Source organism: Phaethon lepturus, unplaced genomic scaffold, assembly GCF_000687285.1.
Source record: "Phaethon lepturus isolate BGI_N335 unplaced genomic scaffold, ASM68728v1 scaffold3939, whole genome shotgun sequence".
Lineage (NCBI taxonomy): Eukaryota > Metazoa > Chordata > Aves > Phaethontiformes > Phaethontidae > Phaethon > Phaethon lepturus.
The window spans coordinates 6,773-31,976 of record NW_010565346.1 but is presented as its reverse complement, the minus strand read 5'-3'; the positions used below and the strand labels follow the sequence as shown (position 1 = coordinate 31,976).

Here is a 25,204-nt window from a genome sequence, read left to right as displayed (position 1 = left end):
GTTTGGTTTTGTTTTTTTTTTTTCAATTTGCATACAGACGAAGGTGCTACACTTTATTGCCTACTCTGTTGTAGACTTCTCTAACTCTTTAAACGAGGAAGTGGTACACATCACATAGAGCTAACATACATACATAAAACTGTTGGAATAAATTAAGAACACATTAATAAATTCGATTTCCAGATTTTTCTATAGGTATTCAGAAAATGAAGATACTACTGCTTTGTACATAACATTCTTAGGTACTTGCACCAGTTCTTAATTGTCCTACACTTACTGTTATCAGCACTGTTACTGAGACTAATAACAGTAACTCACATTCTCAGCTTGCTGCACTAAAACAAACTGCTGTATATAGAAAAATACTGCTATCTGCAGATGGGGATCCATAACTGGATTATAAGCACAGGCTTTATTACAGGTGGATTAATTAAAACTTTTTTCCCCTCACACCACAAGACTCCTGTATGACAAAATCCACTGAAGTTTCTCAACTTCTGTTGAATTATTCTCATTTATATTCTTGATGGAAGAATTGTAATTCAGAATTTAGGGAACCAAGATTCAAGTTTCCATTTACTACGTATTTATAGAAAGCAGAACAGCTTTAAAAGCAAAGTCTTAAAAATGCAGAACACACAGCTAGACACCCACCTATAACATGAAGCCAAGCTCAAAATCTAGTCTGAGGCACAGAAAAGACTACAGGAACAGTGAATCCACAGCAGGATAAACAAATCTAAAACTAGATGTCCAGACTTCAACCCCCCGCCACCTTGATCAGTCTGAAAATGAATTGTAACAGCCTTCCTCTATAAAGGTGGCTTCCAGATGGATCAAGGAGCTGATTTCTATCAGATACAAGGTTATTAAGATGCAATGCACAGCAAGGTCTGGGAAGGACTGCCCTTTCAATACAAGCCTGCACTTTATGGTATTTCAAGCCAATTCTGGATCAACGAGAATGGTTGCAAGCAATCGGTCAGTGACCACACTAGAACAGCAACCTCATTTAACCAAAAATTCTATCCTCTTGAAATCTGCAAATAAATTTCTGCAAACAAGTTTATTTCTATACCTTCACCTTCTCACCATTACCTTTCGCCAACAGCAATTCTTATCTGTGGCACTTATAAACATGAGGAATAATTTAGTAAAGAGATTAATTTCTAGGGGATCAAAAACAGTCTTATACATCCACAACTGATACAAGCTTAATAGATTAATAGAATTTCCTAAATTAAAACTTCTATGTTATGAAACACTGCAGAAAGTAGCCTACTGAGAGATTTTTCTCAACTGATCTAATAACGAATTTTGCTTTCATTTAGAGTATCTTTACAGCAAGAACAACTAATCCTTATTACCATCTAAATGAGTACTAGCTATCAAACTACACTGTCAGATATGATAAGGTATTCTAGAGCAAAACATGCAGCGAAATTAAGTCAACAGCAAAACGCACTATTAATAAAGATATGGAAAAGCATTTTGCAGGTTATTTCCTTGTTTGCCATGTATTACCATAACAATTTTATTACAGGAGAAGATCAATTACTTGTCACCTAGCTTTTCAAATTTAGCTGAACTGCCTTAAAATTTGCCCTTGTACCTTCCAATAAACTGAATTACCTGGGATTAAGTAAGGCACGAGCGTTAACTTCAGGGCTAAATCTCTTAAGAAGCAGTTAAAATCTTGTGATTTTATGCAGGAGAGGTATATGCACATTCAGACTCCTGAGCAACAGCAGAAAAGTGGACTAGGTATGCTGTGTGGCATTTAAAGGTACAACAAATGCAGTGGTCACTACATGAACTAAACTAAAAACTAACCTCATGAAATTAAAAGCATGAGCAAGTATGTTGGGAATTTGCAGCTGAGGTTAAAAATTTCATGACACTCGATATCTAACTTACATACTTTACATTTCTTTCCAAAAGTTTTCTACTGGAGTTACAATAGAAAATTAGTTAGAAAATTAGAAAAACAGTTAGACAGCTACACACCAAGAGTGTATTTTTATGGTATTTACTGTTTCATTTCGCCTCCTTCCTTTTATTTTGGAAGCTTTCTGTTTTGAAGAGTATACACATATTCCCTCCAGAACTGAGGGTATTTGTGCACTGTATTTCAGAAAAACTTTTGAAAGGACAGAGTCACTGAAATACCTTAGCTATAAAATTTAAAATAATCTGTGCTACTGACCTGCTTTTTGTTCCTATTCTTATTAAATTATCAGCACAAAGTTAGTTTGTTGTAGATTTAAGTTCTAATGTTTCTACAACAGTGTTGTACACCCATAAGATAGAGTCATAAAAAAGATTTGGTGTTTTCTGTACAATACAAAAATCACTAGGAAATTCAGTCCTATGCTATTGTGTTTGTTACATGCATAATTTAGAATTTATAAACACTGAAACCAGGTGTAAGTTACCATGTATGTATATTAAAGATACAGGAAGGGGGTGTGCACATACACACACCCCTATCCCTTTAATTCAAGTGTACTACACACCCTATCCTTTTACGTTATGATTCTTAACTTGCATTATGTACAATAATTCCTCCAATGTACATACCATTTTGTATTGTAACTTTAATATAAAAATTACATAGTTCATATCACCATATTAGACCACATGAACCTTTTCAATGCCTAAAACTTAACAAATAATTCTGTCTATTCCAAGAGAAATATGTACATCTTATTTGTGTACATGTACAAATAGGTATTAAATGCACATTAAAAAGCCTGATGAAAATTTAAGGAAAAAACAAATAAAAAACTATTACAGAACAGATATGCAACTTGTTACCTGAAACAAAGTTTAAAGGTAATCTTCTAGGTGAAACTGCTCTGGGATGTCTTTTACTAACTTCTTCATAAATCTGAAGCCTCTCTTCTAAAGTGCCTATTATCAGTAAATATAATAGATGTAAGTAACAGAGAGAAAAAACTATTTTTCTGATGTTTTTAAATGTTGAGAGTTAATTTAGCTAGACTTCTTACACAGTTTGGATTTGGAACATTTTAAACATTTCAAGCTATTTTCTCCAGTTAATCATAAACATTGCTGTGTAAAACTGTGTATTGAAACACACTGTATGTACAATACACAACTACCGGAATTAATCACTGTAAGGATAAACTGCAAACAGAACATCTATCTTGCACTATCAATCATACAGTGCTAGAGTTTCATTTCTTTGTTACATGCTGTGCAGACCCATTCACACAGTAGTTTGACATTCATAGCTTCAATTAACTGTTTTTCACTATGCATCTGTTTCAGACATACTTAAAGAATCCAGAGAAATATATCACATTTCTAAGTCACAGGTATACAAATAGCATACTATAGAAGCATGCTTTTATTATAGGTACTCTGGTGGCTGCAAAAACAGGGCACAACACTGCCAGTGTAAGCACTGAGCACCAGAATTCTTAATACCTTAATGTTTAAGTAGCTTTATTTTTGTTAAATGTTATCTTCCCACTCCTCCCCTTTCCCCCATAATATGCTTTGGAGCTCCAATGTGGTTAGAACTTAAACAAAACTAATCTGTTGCTTTGAAATGCCATTTTCACATTATTAAGATCAATTTTGCTTAAATATTTTTAAATTGATGAGCAATTTAAATCAAATCAAATGTACAGATCGAGACTATGACACAACATATATTTAATAAATATAGCTGTTTTCATTTCATAAGAAAAACAATTTATCTTGTCACTGAGCTCAGATGTTGGGGAAGGGGGGGGAATATGTTACCCAGTGGCTCCAAGAGATGTACAGTTCTAAGAGTTATCCTAAAATAATGTTTGGATTGGAACTAAAGCATATAAAAGCCCTAATTGAAGTCACAAGTTGGAGCTCCAGAACTTACCATGGGGGAGGAAATAGTCCTAAGACCACCTAAAAAATAAAGTAGCATTATTAGTTTTATGAATTAGTACAGTTTTAATCTACACAGGATTTTAATATGTCAAATAAACTACTGGATTTGTTCTTTGGTAAGAACTACACATTTTCACTAACATATTCATTATATCAAACAGAATAATCATGTTCTTGGGTCATTTATTTTCCGAGACAATAACCATGATCTTCAACTGTACAGGTACACTAGGGAAACCATTCAAAGGGCAATACTACTCTCTGTATAAATATAACAAAAGCAGTAATTTCCATTTCCCAATCACAAGCTGTATTCACAGATTTTATGAAACCCAACTGTAAAACTGTCTAAAAGAAAGTTGGTTGAGAAATACAATGCAGCCATAATATCTACAAATCATATCCTTGTGGGCTTATGATTTATGATGTCATCAGAATAATTCCAGTAAGAACTTTCACTAATTAGTGAACAATGAAACACAAGGCAACCATTCCTCTGTAGAGGTAAACACTTGGGAAAGTTACCACTGCAAAACACTTCCTATAGTATAAATTGTTGCACTATTGTAATTTAAAAAAATAATTAACTATTTTCCTAGAAAGACAGAACAGCACTAATGTGGAATAACACAGATTATCACATATATCACCTTTTCCTCCAAAGAACAGTCAGCTTTAAAAATTTTTTTTTTTTTTTCAGATGGCTTATCTTTAAAAGGCCACCTGAAATAGGTATTTGAGTCTATTTCCACATGCCCATCGAAAGAGGTACCACCTAAACAAGTTTCAGAATGACAATTTTATGTTGTGGTAGATGACAGTAGTCTGACAATCAACTACTAGATAGGAATTAATTGCAATTTGGTTTCCAAGTTCATGTGTTGCAAGGAAGTGTTCTTTGTGTGAGCACATTAGCAAATGCCACCTTTAGCTCCAAGAAGAGAAAGACTTGCTGTTGATATTTTCATGCATACAAGTTTTTCAGTGAACATTTTTAAAATGGATAAACGCAACTATATATATATAACGATATATTCAAGATTAGAAAGTACATAATTATCTGCCAAGTAAAGCTTTTTAGTCTAAAACAGTAACATAAACAGGAGTTTTAAGTATATCTTATATCATACATATTTTCAATGTATCTGTATCTTAACTTACTAGGTTGTAGGGCCTTTTCCAAGCCTTCATAATAATACCAGTTTTCTGCATTGCGCTCAATTAACTCTTTGTATACTTCACCAGCTTCTTTCAGTCTTCCCAACTTCAGTAACATCTCTCCTAAAAACAACGCAGTAAAGAACTGAGAATCACATGAGAAAACACTGAGAGCCTGGGAGTAAAGTTTACAAAATTAGACACATGAAATAGGGCTTAATCATATGTAGATACTTAAAAAGAGGCTTTATTTTTCCAAAGGCATTTACTGTGTATTACAAGTGGTACTTGAAGCTATCACACATATATAGCTCAAACAGTTTGGAGCATTCAGCACCTGTGAAAACAAGAGATTATTTGTATGTCTGTATCCCAGTATTTAAAACAGCCATTAGAATTATTGAAGAAACAAGCAACTCCTCCTTCCAGGACTCCAACATATGACTGTGTCACTTCTTACCAGGCTGATTATTTAACTACACCTGTATTTTTCACATCAACTAACCAGTTTTTAGCCAGTTAAATCATACTGGTTTGCTACTAAGTAAATTGTTCTACCAGATCTGGCTTGCATGGGATTAATTTTTTTCACAACAGCCCAGAGAGTGCTGTGTTTTGAGATCTGTAACTAAACATTGGTAGCACACCAGTGTTTTTGCTACTGCTAAGCAGTACTTGTAGAGCATCAAAGCTTTCTCTTTTGCTCCACTGTACCACCCGGCAAGCAGGCCAGGGTGGACAATAAGTTCAGAGTGGACACAACCTGGACAGCTGACCCAAACTGGCCAAAAGGGATATTTCATGCTATATAGCATTATGCTTAGTAATAAAAATAGAGGGGAAGGAGTGTTTGGGCAGGTGGCCATTGCTTGGAGACCAGCTGAGCATCAGTCTGCTTGTGGGAGATGACAAATGATTATCTTTGCATCACTAGGGGCCTGGTTTTCTTTTCCTTCCTCTCTCCTTCACTTAAGATATCTTTTATCTCAACACAAGAGTCTTCTTGCTTTTGCTCTTCCTATTCTCTCTCCTGTCCTGACAAGAGAGGCTGGGGGAAGTGACAGCAGCTGTGGGGGCTTACCTGCTGGCCAGGGTCAACCCATCACAATTGTGCAAGCAAGGAGCAGCTGAAGAATACGTGCTATTACACTATATAATTGCATGTATTCAGAACTCAGTGTTTGTACTTCATATCCACAAAACAACCGTGAGTTTAATGAAAACCATAAACTTCAGTATTCACTTAAGTAGATCAAGACAAGTAAGTGCACTAGAAAGCTTAAGAAGGAAACAAGAATTTGATACTTCAGTGGAAGAATATAATCAGTGTCTGTACTACAAACAGTATTCTTCATGAGATTCAGGCTGGGTTATACTAGATTAGCTGATTTATGGAAAGCTACTTTAGTATGCACCAATAAACCTCCAAGATCTCCTCTGTTCCTGCATCAAGCCAGCTTATACTACCTGCATCCACTATCCACTTTGGTAGGTCAAGTTACTTGAGCATGAAGTTGTAAATATAGTGATACCACTTTCCCCACAGTAATTGTTTCAAATCAAAGATTTCACATGTGTGGGGTTTTTTTTTACTGCTTTATCATATCTGAAAGCCAATGCAAAAGTTTAGAACAAAAATGGCTGAGGGAAGAAGAATGACTTACCTTTTATTTCTTCTACTATTAATTTATCACATATTTGCTTTTCATATGTCTCTATATGTTCTAAAGACTCCTGAAATAGATCTGCCTCTCTCATCACTTGATTTTGATATAAAATCAGTTCACTATATTCATAATCTATTTTATTAGGAGGAATCTGGGGGGAAAAAAGCAATAAGTTAGTTAACATTTACCTGTACCTCAACTGTATGCAATATTACAGAACACAAGATTCAAGCTACAGAATATATCCGGTCTACTTACATACCCACCCAAACATTCAAAGTGTAAAACTCCCATTATTCGCAATCAAATTACATTCATTCAGGATATCCTATATTAGAGAAGAGTTTTAAAAGAATTCCTGTACTTTTTCACTATCACTGTGGCTAATTAAAAGCTAATTAAAACCAGAATGCTTGTCTTCTCTCATATAATTCAATAAGATTTGCAAAAATCTTGGTAATCTTCTCCTTCTGAAGGACTTGTGTACTCCACAAGTTCTGCAGCAGATTGCTGGGATATCACAATACTTTTTCAGCATACCAAAAATTCTGGATCAAACTATTTCCAAGAGCAATGAACCAGCCAAATACTGGCCATAGCTTGACAACTAGAATTTTTCAGACAGGAAACTTACACTATTTCTCTCTAACCAAGTGTTCTCTGTGCTACACTTCAATACCCCAGAAAGTACAACACACCAGCATGCAAAGAGTGTTTTCGAGCAACAGACAATTATTTTGAGGTCTGCTGCCAGTTGCATACCTAGGACTTTGTCTGCAGGCTATAGTAAAACTAGTGGGTTATCCACCGTTCCACTGAAACAGAATGACATGTATAAGTATTCCTTTCCAAGAATAACTCCCTAAAGTGGATTTAGGCAATGAAAAGTCTTGCCAGAATAATAATTATTTCATACTAAATGCTCTTCACTAATATGCACAGGAGCTACTTCAACTACAAGTAAATTGCACAAATTTTGGAGACCAAATACAAAAGTCTGCAGACAATGCCCAGCAGATCTACACAACAGTTTACTATGTGAAATATACTGCCTTAATAGAAATTGTAAAAGGAAAGACACAGTCAAACATGATTTTTTAAATAGTAAAAAGTTAAGAAGCAGTTAAGCTTGATGAATGTTAATGATTTTCCTTCCCATGACACTACATACTTTGTTTCTTCCTGAGCAAGCAATACTTCGAAGTTACATTGGTCACCAAATAGTTTCCTATTACTTTTCTGTTCCCTAAGTAAAGCTTTTCTTCTGTCTTCTTTAAAGAACCAAGTAATTTAAGGAACAAAAAAAACCCCCAAAACATTGAACTGTTTGAAATTAACATTCATATTGACTCTTGTCCTAAAGCACTCATTACAGCCATTCCCCTAAGCACAGATCAACTCTGAGACTTAATATTTGTTTTACATATTGTGAGTTTTTAGAGGCAGATTTCATAGTACTGTGCATTTTTACAAAGAAGATTTCCCTCTTAGATAGAAATGTCCTGAAAAACAGAGTAACTAAATAAAATACTGTAAAGAGTATATTTGACAGTGAACATCAGTTTTGGGGCTGGAAATAACAGTATTCAAGTACTTTTTAGTAACTAACATATAGCAAGTCATGGCTAATGGAATAAGACTAGACCTTGCACATACTAAAGTCAGCAGGTAGCATTAAATCCTATCCATTTCTTAAAGTGTATTTCCTCTATCTGCCATTCCATTTCTGTTTCCACCTTTGCTCAATTTTTATCCATATTAAACACTGGCAGTTACAAATTAAACACATTGTTATCTGGAAAGCATTTTTAACTGCTTCACAAAATTGACACATGCAACAGGGGTTACGTGTTTAAGCATATCTTCCTGCTTATCCTTAGTGCAATACCACGGAACTGAAACTGCAGAGCACCAGTTTAGTTCTTTCTCCTTCACTTCCTCCATAAAAATACCATCCTCTCCAATACAATACGCATCTAAATTCTACAAGTAGCACAGCTTTTTGCTACATCATGAGTTGGTTTTAGGCCTTTAGAACAGAGACTACCCCAAAAACCCCTTAAAATATAAGACAAGAAACAGGTATCAATTAACATTCTCATAGCTCTTCTGGCTTGGCAGGACTAACAAAAGAAATTACAAAATGTCAAAACCAAAAAAATCAAACAAACTACCTTTTACACATAGGGCAAATCCACCAGAAAGATACTGTAATGTCACTCCATTTAAAAAGCCATTTTTAAAAGCGGTTTTAAGAGAAGTATTTTAAAAGAGATTTTGAAATCTCATCAGGTTAATGATGATTTAAACGTGCAATTCATCAGAAGGCAAGCAGCTTATAACCCCAGTACTTAGCCTGAATAATCAGACTGTCTATATAAGACTTGGATATTCTATAAAAAGTTTTTTCCACACCATTGTTATTGCTGCACAATACATCTTTACTCCTCCATCCCCCCAGAAGTGTTATGATTCTTGCACATGAGATGTCCAACTTTCTCTTGAACTTAATTCTGCTGTTTCAGAATAAATTTCTTCCTCTCCTGGACCAAAAAAAAAGAATCAGCTTTATAACTGTAGATGTCCTAATGTAACTGTCACTGAAAGAATGTGACAAGATGCAGCCAAAACATACCTAAAAGCAGACCCCCAAAACTCCAGAGGTTTTCTGTCCATATCTGTAATTGTGGGCCTGATGCAGAAATTAGGAATAAAATAAAAATTAAGAATAAAAATTTTGTTCTGGAAAAGAAGAAAGGAAAAATGGGACATACAACAGTAAAACAAATTGCATAGTTGTTTTACAACTTGGTTCCCAAGTTCTAAATTCTGAAGTGACTCTTAAATAATTTGATTTAACTTGGACAGCACAGGGTGTTATATTTCCTGCAGTGATGTCTGCATTCAACCTCATAACCTGTTTTTGACTGAAATATCGTGCATCTGGCTAATTTACAGCTTTCAGATGACAGGAAGTGTTGATCTAGATATGCCAAGAGACAGCAAATTCACCATTTCCAATGATATCTTAGCCATTAGAATAAAACTGTCAGTGATAAAAAGTGATTTATCATTTGAATTTGTTGCTTAACTTCCTGACACTACTTGTTCCTTTATTTTTCCCCACAACGCAATCTTCCTAGCTATCACTCTTCCCAAAACCAGTATCTAAACTGTACTAGAATCCCCTAGGGTTTTTTCTGCTTACAGTAAACAATCTCTGCCCTTCACTAGCATTTTATCTAGTCCTCTTGTCTTTCTACATTGTTCTTTTCATTTTCTAATTTTTTAAAAACAGGGTCATCACTAAGTCTTGATCTCTCAGTAATCAGTGCTCTATAGAGAAAATCCTTGCTTCTCAGAAATAAGGGTGTTTTCTGCTTTCCACCCATCAATCTGCCCCAAGGGACAATTTTACAATAAGCTAAGTCAATCTAACTGCAGCCTGGATCAACAAAGGCTGTTCATTTCCCTCTATTATTCCCCTTCCTCCTTCCCCTCTCACCTCACAGTTGTTCAGTTCAGCCAATCAATCCTTCAAAAGAGTGATTATTTTTCTGTCACTTTGGCTTCCTGAACCAGCCCTCCACGAGTCAACCAGCGCTGCACAAGGAAGCAGTGGGAGCACACAGGAAAAAGTCAGACTGCTGGTTTTAGCAACTACTTTTAGCTAGATACAAGCTAGATACTAGCGTACTCACCTACAATCACTAAAATGACAGTTCCTTGATCTTTTTCTTAGTCTTACTGCTTGGTTTTGGATATGTTAATTCACATCTGAATGGACACAGCTGCCTGAGTAATCCAAGTAAATGAATATGATCGCTCTACATCACCATTATTTACCAATTATTATGATAGCAGCATTTTACATAGCATGTTACATTTACTTCTTTATTCATTAAAGATAATGGTAAACAGTATCAAGCCTAATACAGATAGCCATAAAATTCCTCAAAAACATCAGTTTCTTGAAGACTCCCATTCACTAGTGATTTGGAAACTTAATGGTTTTTGAACCGTCATTTTAAGCCTTGAACAACATCATCCTTTTGTCAGTCACATGCAATATTCTATCAAGTCAGTCACAAGAGTTCATCTATTGAGTTGGAGTATGTACAAACTACGAGGCAAGAGGAGCGATTTGGAAAGTAAAGTAAGCAGAGAAGTGTACCTCCTCAAAGATCAAGGGAGCATCCTGAACTCAACTATTTTAAGTGCAGGACTGTTAAATATCCAGAGACTGCACAAACAGTACATTTGGGGACTACTATGGAAGAACCAGAGCATAGTGAAATTGAGCAGTGAGTTTGCTTGAGTTCTCCTGACTGTTCTGGACCCAACACATTGATTCTCTCTTCCAGTGGTTGGGGCTCTGCATGGGCCTGCTCTCCTCAGGGAGCTAGCACTGCAGAGCACAAGACTCTCTATTTGCAAGAGAAAGGTAACTAATATGGTCATCCTTACTTTTAGTGTTTCGAGGGAGAAAACACAATATACCACCTAACTGTCTCTACCGATCTCAAAAAAGAAGAAAGGCTTGACACAACTGATTTTCTATAAACTCATCTTGTCCAACATTTGTGGCATATTACTGTCCTTCGATGCTTAGCCAGCTTTTCCACCATTTGCCTGTGACTGGTATTATGTTAATCAACAGTTAAACAGCTCATTCTTGAGGTATAAACCATTTTCCTATATATGGACATTTCCCAAATATTTCCAGTTTTACTGAAAAATGGCATCAGAGTTTGAGATCTTCTCAGCATTTCTTTGTTTTATGGTGAGATTTAAGGTTGTCTTAACTTGCTCAGACTCAACTGATTTAGTATGTTCATCTATGGCAGATGATATTTAAATCTGGCTTAGTCACTAGACTGAAGAGCATATCATTACTGCCCTCAAACAAGCATGTTTACACACAACCTTACACTTGATTTGCAGTTTTCCCCTCTATTATAATTCAAAGTCATTTCAACACTGAACTCAGACTGGGCTCTGCTGACTCATTTGAGAACCATGACTTTTTTGCTGTCAAATGTTCATAGAAGATGAGCTTTCATTTAAACTTACTGTTTTCAGTTTTTATTGAACACCGAAGATACAACTCTCTTGAAATATCAAGCTATATATACAGCTGGCTTGCAACATCCTTTGTTTGACCATGACAATCAAGACACAAACACTGATGCCTCCTAGCAATTACTAATTTCCTTTCTTACAGTTAGTCCCATTCCGGCTGTATTAAGATCTAAAATGCAGTTCTCAAAGGATACAAGGTTTTGGTTTGAAAAAAAAATCATCACCTATAGGTCAGGTAGTATCTTAGTATCTGCACATGGTACTTCCAGCATGCCTCCCAAACTGAATGGATCTATAAACACAGCTTTTCTTTCCATGTTACAGAATAATCATCACATGCACTCTGTTCTGTTAATTCAGACCTCATAGTTCAGTGTTACCAATAACAAAACAAGGGAATTCTCTCTCTCAAAAAAGGTTATACTCTGTAATTTTAGCATTGTATCATTTGATTTATTCGAAGTTTCAGTAACACCAAATCTTCTCAAACAAAGAATTTTCAGCTATGTTTTCATGTTACTTTGACACCAAGCACTGATTTTAAGTGCATAATATATAGATGCATACAAAGCAATGAAAAGTTTCTTCACATTCTTTGTAGGCATGTAATGGCATCCAGGCTATGGCAGAAGAAAGGGCAAATGAGCACATCCAACACTAAACCGTATTTTCTGAGTTTTACCTACTGTAAAGGGACAAGATCACAGGTTTTCTTTAGCTACAAGCCCCATAAACATTGAGTTACTCAGTTATTCCACATCAGTCTACCCTTATATCTTCAACCTTAACGGGAAGTTACTATTGGAAGGGGAAAAAGGATTCCTGTATAATTTGCATCAGCTGCTAAGCTCCTGGAAATCTTTCTGACCAAAGCAGAAAGCTCCACAAGAAACAAGTTTCTTCCGAATTCTTAACTGGTTCCTCATTACGAAGAACTAATTCCTCAGATTCTGTCTCTCATACAGAAAGTCTTCTCTTTCCAGAATAGGAAGTCTTACCTGTTGGGTTTTCCTAAACTCTTCAAGTAGTTTTAAGGCCATATCATAATCTTTTAGTAAGTGGTATGCAATGGCATATCCAATCCAGGAAGCCCGTTGTGTGGGGCGCAGCTGAAGCAGCTGGTATCTTGTCTCCTTCAGTAGAAGAAAAGCAATTTAAAAATAACAGAGATGTTAAAAAAGACTTACTACACCTTTAATAACTATTTATCACCAGTACAGCTAATATTTTAAAAAGTCTTTTAGAAGCCCTAGGCAATTTTTGAAATTCTAACAGCATGTGGAAAAGCAGCATGTTTCCATCTCAAATCTGTGGGCTACATTCTAGATATAGAAATTCTAGATACAGAAGTCATGGCACAACGCATAAAATCTATTTGTCAGGACTCAAGACATGTCATTTTCAAAAGCACCCCTTAAGGGCCTAAATTATTTCCAAAGATAAATCTTTTAAGTCACCAAGATGGGTTTCCATTAGAAAGCATAAGCTCACTGCCACTGAAAGAGCAGTCCCACTCTCCTCGTGCCCAGGCACAAGGTCCTCTTACTTCCACTGCTGTGTATATATATACACCATGACATGCTGCAGTGCTTCTCAGACCCCCTTCCTGAGTCAAATCATATCCCTAAGTCAGTTATTCCCTACTTCACATGAAATGGGGGACAGAAGAGGAGCAGGACTTTTCCCTTTCACAGCCACATAAGTTTAGTCATTTTGAAGCCACTAATTCTGTTTTTAAACAAATGTTAAGGTTTTATTTATGATAAAGATCAGTATAGGGGTTCACAAAATCAGTCATCATGAGGCAAGTTTCCCACATACTCCAAAGAAACATGATAGTGTATTTCTCACAAAAAACACCTTCAGTATATGCACCCAAAACATCATTTGCAATACTTCACAATAGCACTGTAAGCATTCCTACTTGTTAAGCTTTAAGTCTTATCCTTTTTATTTTTGTTATTTTAGCGAAAAATGAGTTGAGAACTAGTTTTACACAGTGATCTACAAGTCAAATTGTACAGAATAACTGTAGTTCTGGTTCTGTTCTCAATGTTATGTTGAGCTCTGCTGCAATACATTTTCACACTTTCCTAAACAAGAGCTTTTGAAACAGCAAAAACAAGTAGCCACAGGATTACTACTAATACTTAATAATGGAATAGAATAACAAGACAGAATGCTAGACAGCAATAAAGTGGAATTCAAAGAGAATACTTACTCTGTATCCTTCTAAATCCCTCATCTGAATCTGCAAGAGAGAGAGATCTCTCAAGATCTGTAGATTATCTTTATCTAGTTTGAGTGCATTCCGGTAACACTTGATGGCTTCATCATATTTCTTGTCAGAACGTTGCAAAAGACCATAGACATGCCAACCTAATGCATGTTAAGGAAGACACATTCACAATTTTCACGAAGAAAACTGCAGCACATTTGTGTTACAAACCAAACAACTTGACATCTTCCTTGAAGATCAGTACCCTTATAAATTAAGTTTGATTACTGCAGCCAGACTTTACTAACACATTTCAAAGTATTAAATGCTGCCAAATAAGCAAAACAGCCTTATTTAAAAAAATTCTGTTAAGTCATCCGTAACCCCTGCCAAAAAACTGTTATACAAACTAAATGATGCAAACTCCGCAAGACCCAGAAGTTATTTCTAGAGATGTATACCTTAAAACATACTACTGTAATTACAGTAAAAATTCTGACGCCTAGAAGTGTCTCATTCTAATACAATTGTTGTACAAGTCTTACTTTTCCTCACTTGCCTATCTGTAACCTCAATTAGTTGCCAGATTTTACAGTAAGGAGTAAACACAGAACTACACTTTATTCATTGACAAAAGGAAGTTTTAGCATTTCTGTGCATCAAAAGTCTTTGTCACACTCTCAGCATCTCTCATTTCCATCAGTAGCATGTCATTTCAATAGACTTTTCTCTCACAAGCATCCTTTTTTATCCTGGAAAGATTCTGAATTCAAAGCACGAAACCAACACACATCATAGCAATGCCTTACACCGTGTGCGTTTACATCAGTCTCCAAAACTCATATTAAAAGAAATATTATTTGACATCATCTACCTTTTGCTACTCAAGATTACTAGTAACTCACTGAGGCAACATCTTCCACATAGTAAATCTGAACTCGCTTTGATTTTCAAATTAGAAGTGGCTCAGAAGTTCTCAGGAAGCTCTCCCATGTGCCCCTGAAGCAGCAAAGCACAGCAAATCTTGGAGAGAAGTATACACATCCTTCACCTGCTTTCAACTAAGATGGCACAAATAACACGTAGTGCTAATAACCAAAATATTTAAGAATTCTTATGCTATCGAATTGTAACAGAAGCCAACTGTTCCCTCCAAAGGCAGTCATTTCTAAACTTTGCATCTCAAGAAGTTGAGAAAGCACATTAATTCAACGGGTTAACGTGGTCAAAGTAATCAAAGAAACAACTATAAGTTCCCTCTAAGAAAAACTGATGTGCTGAAGTAAGGTCTAGATATGAAGACACAAAGCAGGTTTGTAATTATCAAAAATAGAAGATATGACTCCAGCCAAAAGGAAAGACTCATGAGAATTAATAGTCTGAAGAAAACTTCTAATACTCAAAAGACCCTGTTTTGCATTTCTACAGGAACACCAAATTAATTTCAGACAGCTGAAGGACACAAAAATTCCATAGGCATCCTTGAGACTGCCAGGAGAGCTGCTATTGCTGTCATGATGATTTAAAACTAAATAGAAAAGGAGCCTGAAACAATTTTGGATACAGTTACAGCACTTGGTTTAATGCTGCTACTGCTTTCTATAAATCCTGCCTTGCCTATTTGAGTTCAAGTATTCAGGACATGGTTCAACATTAAATACAGCATCTTCACCTACTTGCCTCAGAACTACTGATATATCAGATTCTCACCTAGAGCAAGACAATTCAGTCCAAAAGAACTCACATGCACTTTAACAGTGCAATTAGACAATTCAATTGGTCATCTGGCTTAATCATTCATAAATCATACTCTTCACGAAGCAATCAAGTAAAGAAAAGCATAAACCACTCAGAAATAAGTGTGTACAGGAATCAAGAGTAAGCATAAGAAATGTTAACAGCTGATACAGGCCAGTAATGCATGATGCCACCAATTTATTCTACTAGACAGCTCTGGGCAGTCTTGCATGTGTTCCCACAGTGCCTCAAGTATAATGTGCCACTACCTGAAATATTTGTTATTGAAATAAGGGTAGATCTGACCAGATCATTACTCAAGTTATATCCTAAAACAGGTCAGAATTTGTCTGTAGTTTGACCAGAGAGTTTCTGGATTTCTAACCAATTTTACAATGGCCATTTTCCCCCACACCTTAATATGGGCAACAGCAGAAAAACTAGTGTCGTCTTCTCCTCCTTAAACAAGTCAGAACACTGAAGTGACCAGCTGTATTTTAAACATCCTCTACCAGGTGCTTTCTGAAAACCACAGATTACAAAACACACCAAAAGCACCTTCAAATGTTACCACAAGAAAATATGAACACATAGATGTATTGCACCTCTTCGGTATCAGCTACTGCAGCAAAGTGACTTTACCAGCTACCCCCCTCTCCCAACCAAATTACAGGTATTAAGCTCACATAAAACAGGGAATGTAAACACTATTTTAGAGAGCTGCCCAAGCTTTGCTAAGGTAGCATTGAGGATCACCAGGCCTTCCAGTTTTTATCAGAACTTCATGGCTAGTCACAAGCCTTTGCAAAAGATGTAAAAGGAACCTTTATTAAAAAGCTCAGCCTCAGATCTCAGTTTCTCATGGGCTAGAATATATATTCTCCTAGTCTTGATTCTCCCCATGTGCTAGAACCCCAGATATTTGGGTAGCAACATTATGATAGTGCATCAGATGCTCTTAGTGTGGTAATAGTAAAAGAGTTGGTAAATTCTGAAGAAATAGCAAGAGATAACAACTGGAAGTACCATGACAAACCTGATGCCTAGTCTGGAATTAATTCAGTATCAGCTAGCTTGTGCTCACAAGAAAAGTAATTCCGTATAGACAGATTATTCTAGGGGATTATCTGTAGAGCTGCAACAATACACTTGAATACAGAAGTTGGAACTTCTTGCTTTGTCAGAGCTAGTTCTATGGATGCAGCTCAAAAAAAAAGAGAGACATTTGTGCCTAACAGGCTTCAGATGAGTTTACACTTTCTCAGAATTCAGAAAACAAAAATCCTTGTAGTCTTAAGGTAAAGCAAGTTTAATGAGTCAGTGAAAGTGATAAAAATCCACTAAAACGCATAACCAAAAAAAGTCCAATGTTTTTTTAAACTCCTCCAGGAAGAGGGTCCCTTTGACCACCCTACCCCCCAAATTAGATCTGAAAAGGCACAGATCCCTCCAGCATTTCTAGGCAAGTCTTCCAGACAGTTGTAAGAGCATGAACTGCAAACAAGAATTAGTGATACTGATAAATCCCACTCTGGAATTTTGCTTAGGAATCAGAATTCCCAAAACTTTTCACTAACTCACACAGACTATTTTGCTCCCTGATTTAAAGTACAAGATTTCTTACATATAAAGTTACTTTGGTATTCCTTAGATGTTCAGCATCTAAGATCTATGGCATACCTCTAGTAACTCTGATAACCTCCATACGTTTAGAGGTTTTTCCCAACCTCAAGGTCCCTGGATGTTTAATATGGGAACAGTATACAGTCTTTGTCGTAAGTAGATGGCCATCAGAAAGTGTCTCCTGTGATACTAAAGGAAGATTATTTTTTTAATGTTAAAAACTTAAATGTTTCATGACAAATTTGCCTTTTAACATGCAACTCAAATGCATACAGAACAAGTAGGGCGTTCTGTGCAAATCTGAAGTAGCCTCCTATCTGTGGCTTAAACAGAAGACAGCCACTCCCAGAGCTCTTGGGTAGTTAAGTATTTCACAGGTGTAACCTTTTAGAAGAGAAGCTTAGAACATATTAGTCATCAAGCCATTGCCTAAAATTTAACAGCAAAACAGGTATTTTTAGACCACCTCTAGAATGGATTTCTTACACCTTTTTAAAAGAGAAGAAAACTTTAGAAAAGGCCAGATTTTACAAGCCATACCTATTCTCTGCAGAAAGTAAACATCTATGATGGTCTTTTCCCAAGAAATAAATATAAAAGGCATTTTTCTTAAAGATTCTAAAAAGGTTTCATTTTCCTTTCTACAGTTTATTTCAAGTATTTGATTGCCAGTTAATATTCACTGTACACACCTATTTTAGGCTTTTATATAGACTACATTACAGACTTCAAAAGTATGTACTGATGTAGCAACAGAATCATACACACAGAAGTGAGAACTCATAGAAAAAACATCAGGTTTTTTATTACAAAGGATACAGACATGACTCTTTACATCATTGCGAAGTCCTTTACGAACAAATTCATATGCTTCTTCCTTCTTCCCTAAGCAGTTCAAGGTCAGTCCTTTCATCGCAAGCGTCTCTGTAAGAAATATCATATACTTATGTTTCTGACTTCCCATATGCCAGTTCCACAGTGCAGATATCCTTTGAAGTTCTTACACAGCGAAGCTCCCCATTAAATGATAAATTTAGATCAGGATAGCAGGCTAGCACAGCTGAAGACTGTTACATGGAAGCATTTCCCTTCTTGAAATTGGTCTTAAAAAGCCCACTGCAGAGCACCACACAGATGTGATGAACACAGACAACACAAACTTTATTAATTAAAAAATAGGTTTAACTGGCTTTAAGGGAGTTAACAATAAACAAAACCAATTTTAGAGAGTTTCTCAATGTGTGTTAAAGTTCCATGTAGGCAGAACAAGAAAAAATTCATTAGGTTGTTCCATAGCATAAGAAACGGATCTCTGTCAGTCAGGTCCACTATTACAGGTTGCTTACAAAGCATTAGTTAAAAGGACCATATTTCCTACTACAATATTTTGACGGTAAAAGACCTTCTCAAAGTAGTAGCATTTTAATCAACATTCTGAGACACACAGATTCCAAATAATACATTGGTATGACTATTACTCCTCTTCTTTCCCCATTCTTCATGTAACACTGTGGGAAAGAAGTTGCATGTAATGCGTGCACTATGCCTGAAAGCTGTTCCAGATTAATACTTTTTTTTTTTTGCTAAATAAGAGACCACTTAGTTTTGGCCCCTGCCAGATTAGTCAAATTTTCACCACAGTACCCTGGTTTTCCTCCACTTGCAACATTCTCCCCCAGTGTTAATGGCAAGAGCCCATCATCTCAAGGTCAGCCGTAACAGCAGTTTGAAGCTTGATAGACCTGTTTAACAGCCTTTTATACAAAAGTATACCTGAATTGAATGATGACCCAAAACAAGCCCAGGTTTTTGTTTTAAGTTGCCCTACATCCACACTGTAAGAACAGAGGAAGCTAGAATGATACTTTCCCAATAATACTAGGAAGCTTGAAAAAGAATATCCCCACTGTAGGAAGGAGGGCAAGCTACTCCTACCTTCCCACACCAGGGAGATAACTGTCTAGCCACAGCAATCCATCTGTTTGACACTTTCTTACTAAATTTTTCAAATTCCTTGTCTCTGAAGCTAAGTGTGACAACAGTGCAGCTTCCCATCAGATCATTTCACTGGCTTAGTTCTGTCTCAGCTGTTCATTCCAGGCTTTGGTCCCAAGCTTCAAAGCCATTAGTGGCTCAGAGCCCAAGTAGTATCTGGACTGCCAAGGCAGCAAGTTGTCCTGGAAAAGTTTAAGAGGCAGCAAGGCAGAAAAGACAGAGACATATACTGAGATGTTACAAAAACACAAGTATCAGAGACAAATGTATTATGTCAGAACTGGACAAGCCCCTACATTTGAAGCTATAAGAAAACTGTACTTTTAATCTCTGAGGAAGTACTGAAGACAAAGAAACAGAAGACACTGATGGAAGCATGAAGTACATGCACACTCAGTATTAGGTTGCTTCAACAAAGCAGACAAACAAGAAAAAGTCACCGTATCAGAAGGAAAGATTGGCTGAACCATGCAACAGAAACCCTGTAATATAGTAAGAGTAGAGTATCTTCTTGTTCTCAAGTTCTGACAGATGTATAGAAGCAACATTTTGCTGTTCCGTTTCCTGCAATATTTATCAGAACAGGATCTCCAGATTCTGTCTTTAGCTTCAAGTCTTCGCAGCAACAGTATTAAACTTAACTTTGCTCCTTTTAAGTAGAAATTTGATATGCAATACAGAAAATTTAAGAGTATGAACTTAAACCACAAGATTTTAAATTAATTTAGCAGAATATCTTTATGTAATATTCAATAAAAGCCTAGGCTTGCTATTAGATAGGAGTGTAATAAAACCCCACTCTAGAATTCTGACCCAGGAACCTAGAAAGGCAACTTACTCAGAAGCTTCACTAAAGTGTGCTTTCACCATACATTTTGATCATCATCATTGCACTGCACAAGTGTGTTTGACTTGGCTAGGGTGGAAACTTGGTCTGAATGCACAAAGACTGAAAATCCAGAGTAACTTTGCAGTCACAAGAACAGAATCATACTCAACAACAGGCTCCTTGCCCAATAGTATGGAATGGACTGATTACACATTCAAGCTCACAACAGGAGAAAAAATATCTTTGAGTCTGCAGTTACCTCCATGTTCAGCGAATTTTGGGTTTGAGAGGATCATCTTGCAGAACTTGAGTCCATTTTTGTACTGCTTTTGTTCGTAACATTTCTGGAAAAGAGGTGGAATACAATCACTGAAATGCATTTAAAAGCAGAGTACCTTAACATATTATAAATGCAGTAGTTCTTTCATTAAGGTATGGTTAATCCCATCACTAACAAACTCTAGTTCAGTATGACTATTCATATCACATTGCCTTTTTTCAGCATTCAGAACAGTATTTGCCTTCATTTACATGCAGTCAGTGCTCTACCTCATGGTGTCCTTTTTAGAAGTTAGTAATTCTTTTTTAACAGAAATAGGAAAGGCAAGTAGGAACATCTACTTCAATTCAGAAATTCTTAAAACAGAGCGCCAAGTTAGAAATCTTGAGTCAACAGAACTTTTGAGAAGAGTTAGTTTTAAAGGGTCTAGGCACTCCTTTCAACATCCCATTTCCCTAGGCTAGTGACCTCCCAGAGTAAGAAATCTCAGACAGAAGACTTTCCTTGCTGCTCATGTAGACTTTTGGGAGGAAGAGAAAAACGATGAAGTAGGATAGACCTATCATAACCTCAAAAATCTCTGTGTAGATATCCAGGGAGAGAGAACATACCTGGTTATTAAAAAAAAAAAAACTAATTTCTAGCTGCAATAGTACAGCTAAGGGCTACTTTTAGATTTATTTAGGGTACCATTTACCTAATCACTAGGTAAACTGGCAAGCAATGTGGTTCAACTGCAGGAACACAAGGAAAAAAAACACAAAACATGAATCTGGGTCCCTTTTCTTCTTTTGAAAAATATTACCTGATGTTACTAAGTCAGTAAGGTCTTAGTAATTTAAATCAATCACTACAGTTGATTACTTTAAAACAAATTCACAAGTCAGTTAAAGGCATGCTTTTATCAGTAAGCATGAAGATTATTTATGGTCATTTAAGCTTTGTAACTTGAAGAAAACTAAACCACGCTTAACTTGGCACCATTTTCAGTTAATAAGGTGTACTGCCCTTAGTACTGTAATTGAGACAGCTATTCTCAGGAGAAACTGCATCATTTCAGGTATGTGCTCGAGTACTTTAACTGTCTCTCATAGATCACTCCCACTCCATCAATCTTCCAGGACAGAGGTAAAAATCTATGTTAAATTAATGCAGAGTGTAGTAACTCCTTTGCAGTCATAATATATCATCATACTGCTTCAAGGTACAAGCAATACAGAAATGTGCCTATGCTCACTTTTGGGTAATTGGCTAAGGTGCCAAAACACAGGTCCTCCTCCAACCTGGGGGAAAGACCTTAACTGCAGACAGTTTTTAAGTCTTTGTTGCCTGAAACTCAAGACATTTTCTGTTAACCATAATTAAGTAGAGCCTAAATCATAGAATAATTTAGGTCTGCAGGAACCTTTGGAGGTCACCTAAATAACCCCTTAAAACAACGGAGAGCTAACCTTGGTATTAGCTCAGGTTGCTCTGCCTGGCTGACTTCTGGCAGGATGGCCAGGGAGTTCCCATGAGAGGCAATAGTTATAGTATGGCAATTAACACTTAACTAGCAGTAATGAAAAAGCTTTGAGAATTTTAAATTGAGAACTAGTTACCACATCTTTACCTGAAATAACTCAGGCTTCAGCAAAACTTGGGAGTCCCCTCTAGGGGAAAGTAAAATCCTCCCATTTATCTATTTTTTCTTTCTTACCATAAGATGCCTACGACCATTTTTAAAGAATGATAAGAAAATACCAACAATGCTCTAAGTATACTTTCTAAATTTATTCAGGTATGTCTGAAAAAGTAACAGAATAGCAAACATTCATCCACAATTCTACAACTCTTGCAACGATTAGTGAAACTCCAAATATACAGCAATGCTTAACCATAGAACAGAAGCTATTTGAATCAAGCGTGCACTTAAAATAGATTAACTACTTGAGGAAATCATACCTATTACCCTTGTTCTGATATTTTTATCCTATAGAGCGCAGTCTCAGGCCTAGAATAAGAACTGAACTTAAGATAATTATACAGAAATTTGAGATTTTTGGAGGAAAAACAAGATCACATTTTCCAAAAGCCAACAGATGGATGGAAGAGAGAAATTAATGCTCTCCAAGAAAGAAGCACAAGTTCAACATTCACAGTTGTTCGGCATACTGATAGACAAGCAGCATACTTGTGCTTGTCAATGAACAGGTTAGCTCAAAACCAGACACAAACTACAGCATTTCTTACCCAGCTGCTAGTTACTAGACAAAAGAGAGGTCAACTACAGAAACACAATGGATCAGTACGAAATGCAACTTCATGCAGTTCCACTGCTTATGGGACAAGCCTCGCTGGTTAGTCAAAAGGTGACTTCCCAGCCCCACTCCCTCCAAATACATATATAAATTCACAAATAAGGCATGTGTTTATACAATACATTGGCTTAAATGTATACCAATATAAGAGAAAAAGAACTTCGCTCAGCAATAACAATTACTTTATTCTTATATCAACATATATAGATATACTGAAAGGCTTACAGATTCAGTTACATAAGCCTAGAGCTTTAAAACATCCAGACATTGTGAGTGGAGTGCTTTTAAGTTTCTGTCTGTCCAAAAACGGAACGAATACATCAAGCTCCACCTGTATCTTGTATACAGGAGACCAGAGTTTGATGACATATGATACCATCTCAGTTTGTAGTACTGATGGCAATTTAGTAGTTGAAAAAACTGACGTCTCCATAGGTATTCAGGTTTTGTACAAATCAGGACAAATATAGCTGAAATTTATTCATTAGTATGTCCCCCATTGCATTAAGTCTTCGGTATGTTAACAGCTCACACTAATACACTGGTTTTGGGTTTTTTTTTGGTGTTGGGGGGTTGGTTTGTGTTTTGTTTTTTTTTTTTTTAAAAACAGCCTTATCTGTTGTGCTTGATGTGAGGCTCCCCATCACCCTTTTACAGCAATAATTTCCTGCTAAAACTAAGGCCAAATCACGAACGTTTACATGCCTGAAACCTCAAAGGGAGATTTTGGCAAGGCCAAAACGTTATCCAGAACTCCTGCTACCAGATGTTCCTGAAATGATGTTACCTCCTCCAGCAAACATCTCATCCTGGTTTATTCCCCTTTTCAACACAAAGTCAAAGATATAATCTACTTGTAGACTTTGCCATACAATTAAGACATACATCATTTTATGCACTTTCAGGTAAGTATCAAGTGCCTCTACACAGAGGTCAAATGGCACAGCTTCTAGGAAGTAACTATGAACTGTAAAGGTAAAAAATACTAGTAACAAGGATACAACAGTGTAGAGCAAGAGAAGACTTCAATGCTGTATTATAGTGCTTGGCTGCTTCTAGTTAGGGAACTGCCATTCACAAATTCTGATCTATTTTTTGCATCCTGCTGTCTTTTTTTAGAGACAAAACCCCCTTGCACTACTAAATATCACCAGAATCACAGATATGAAAGGGGGACACTTTTTAGCAGGGCTTGTTGTGATAGGACAAGGGGTAATGGTTTTAAGCTGAAAGGTAGATTTAGATCGGACATAAGAAAGAAATTTTTCCCAATGAGGGTGGTAAAACCCTGGAGCAGGTTGCCCAGAGAGGTGGTAGATGCCCCATAGATCCCCAGAAACATTCAAGGTCAGGTTGGATGGGACTCTGAGCAACCTGATCTAGTTGAAGATGTACCTGCTCATTACAGGGGGGTTGGACTACATAACCTTAACAGGTCCCTTCCAACTCAAAGATTCTATGATTCTCTGTGCAGTTTTCTTTAATAACGATACTGCAATTTGGAAGTTGGTTTTGCTGTCTCTTGATAAGAACTTGTCAGACACTAAGTCCACGCCACTGCCAGCAATTTAACACTATTCTCAGATCCTACCTGTGCAGCCCAAGTTCTGTTAATACAGGGTCTGCACATCAGTAGGCTGCCTCACCAGAGCCGCCAATAAGAACAATAAGCATTTCAACTAATTTTATTTCTAAGTAGCTGAATACAAACAGCTTCAGGCTTTATTGGAAGAACATAACTTGTTTAAGTTTTACTGTACTTCCATACAATCCTACTTTCAGACCTCTGAGCACTTGACAAAGTTACAACATTCTTCTTGCCAGGTAGTGTCGCCAAGATCTCTGTACAAAACTATGGGGATTTTGGCAACACCCAGGACTCACTTAAACAAAATTTTAATCTTACATTCTCAATACTTACATCTTCAATTTTTTTAAAATTGTGTGTCTGCTGTGTAACGCTAATGGGGGGGCTGGGTAAGCAAGGAACCCCAGAGCTAAATGTGGAACATTAGAGCCTAGAAAAACGTACAAGCCTTACACATCAATTCCTATGGAAAGGGTGGTTTAAGTCAGTTGTACTATAAATCTCTAAGCCACAATGGTTATCAAGTCAGTAATAAAACAAACCCCTCACTTATCACTGACTGCAATTCTGATCAGCAACTTTTCCTGGGAGCAAGTATTTAAGGGCTGTTGAAATTATTAATACACATTTCTGACCAAAACCAGGCACAATCAATACAGAAACATCAGCATACTCTCAGTGTTCTTAATTGGCATTTAACACTTGGACCTTTTAAAAAGCTTTCCTTGTTTTATTGCACATCTATAAAACAATATCATCTGCATCTAACAATCTATGTTTCTCTCAGCAGTTGATGAAATTAGTTATCTAAGTACCTCAGTCAGATT

General features: G+C 36.5%; 1 protein-coding gene across 1 annotated transcript; it reads right to left on the bottom strand.

The window, feature by feature from the left end:
- Positions 1-2,817: 2,817 nt before the first annotated feature.
- LOC104627051 (N-alpha-acetyltransferase 16, NatA auxiliary subunit-like) lies at positions 2,818-23,756 on the bottom strand (the record flags this gene model as incomplete). Its single annotated transcript, XM_010295146.1, has 9 exons — positions 2,818-2,913; positions 5,062-5,181; positions 6,723-6,876; positions 12,806-12,940; positions 14,029-14,186; positions 18,205-18,309; positions 20,469-20,578; positions 21,187-21,223; positions 23,577-23,756. Coding segments are annotated over 9 exons (1,095 nt in total), but the record flags the coding sequence as incomplete, so codon positions are not given.
- Positions 23,757-25,204: the final 1,448 nt, after the last annotated feature.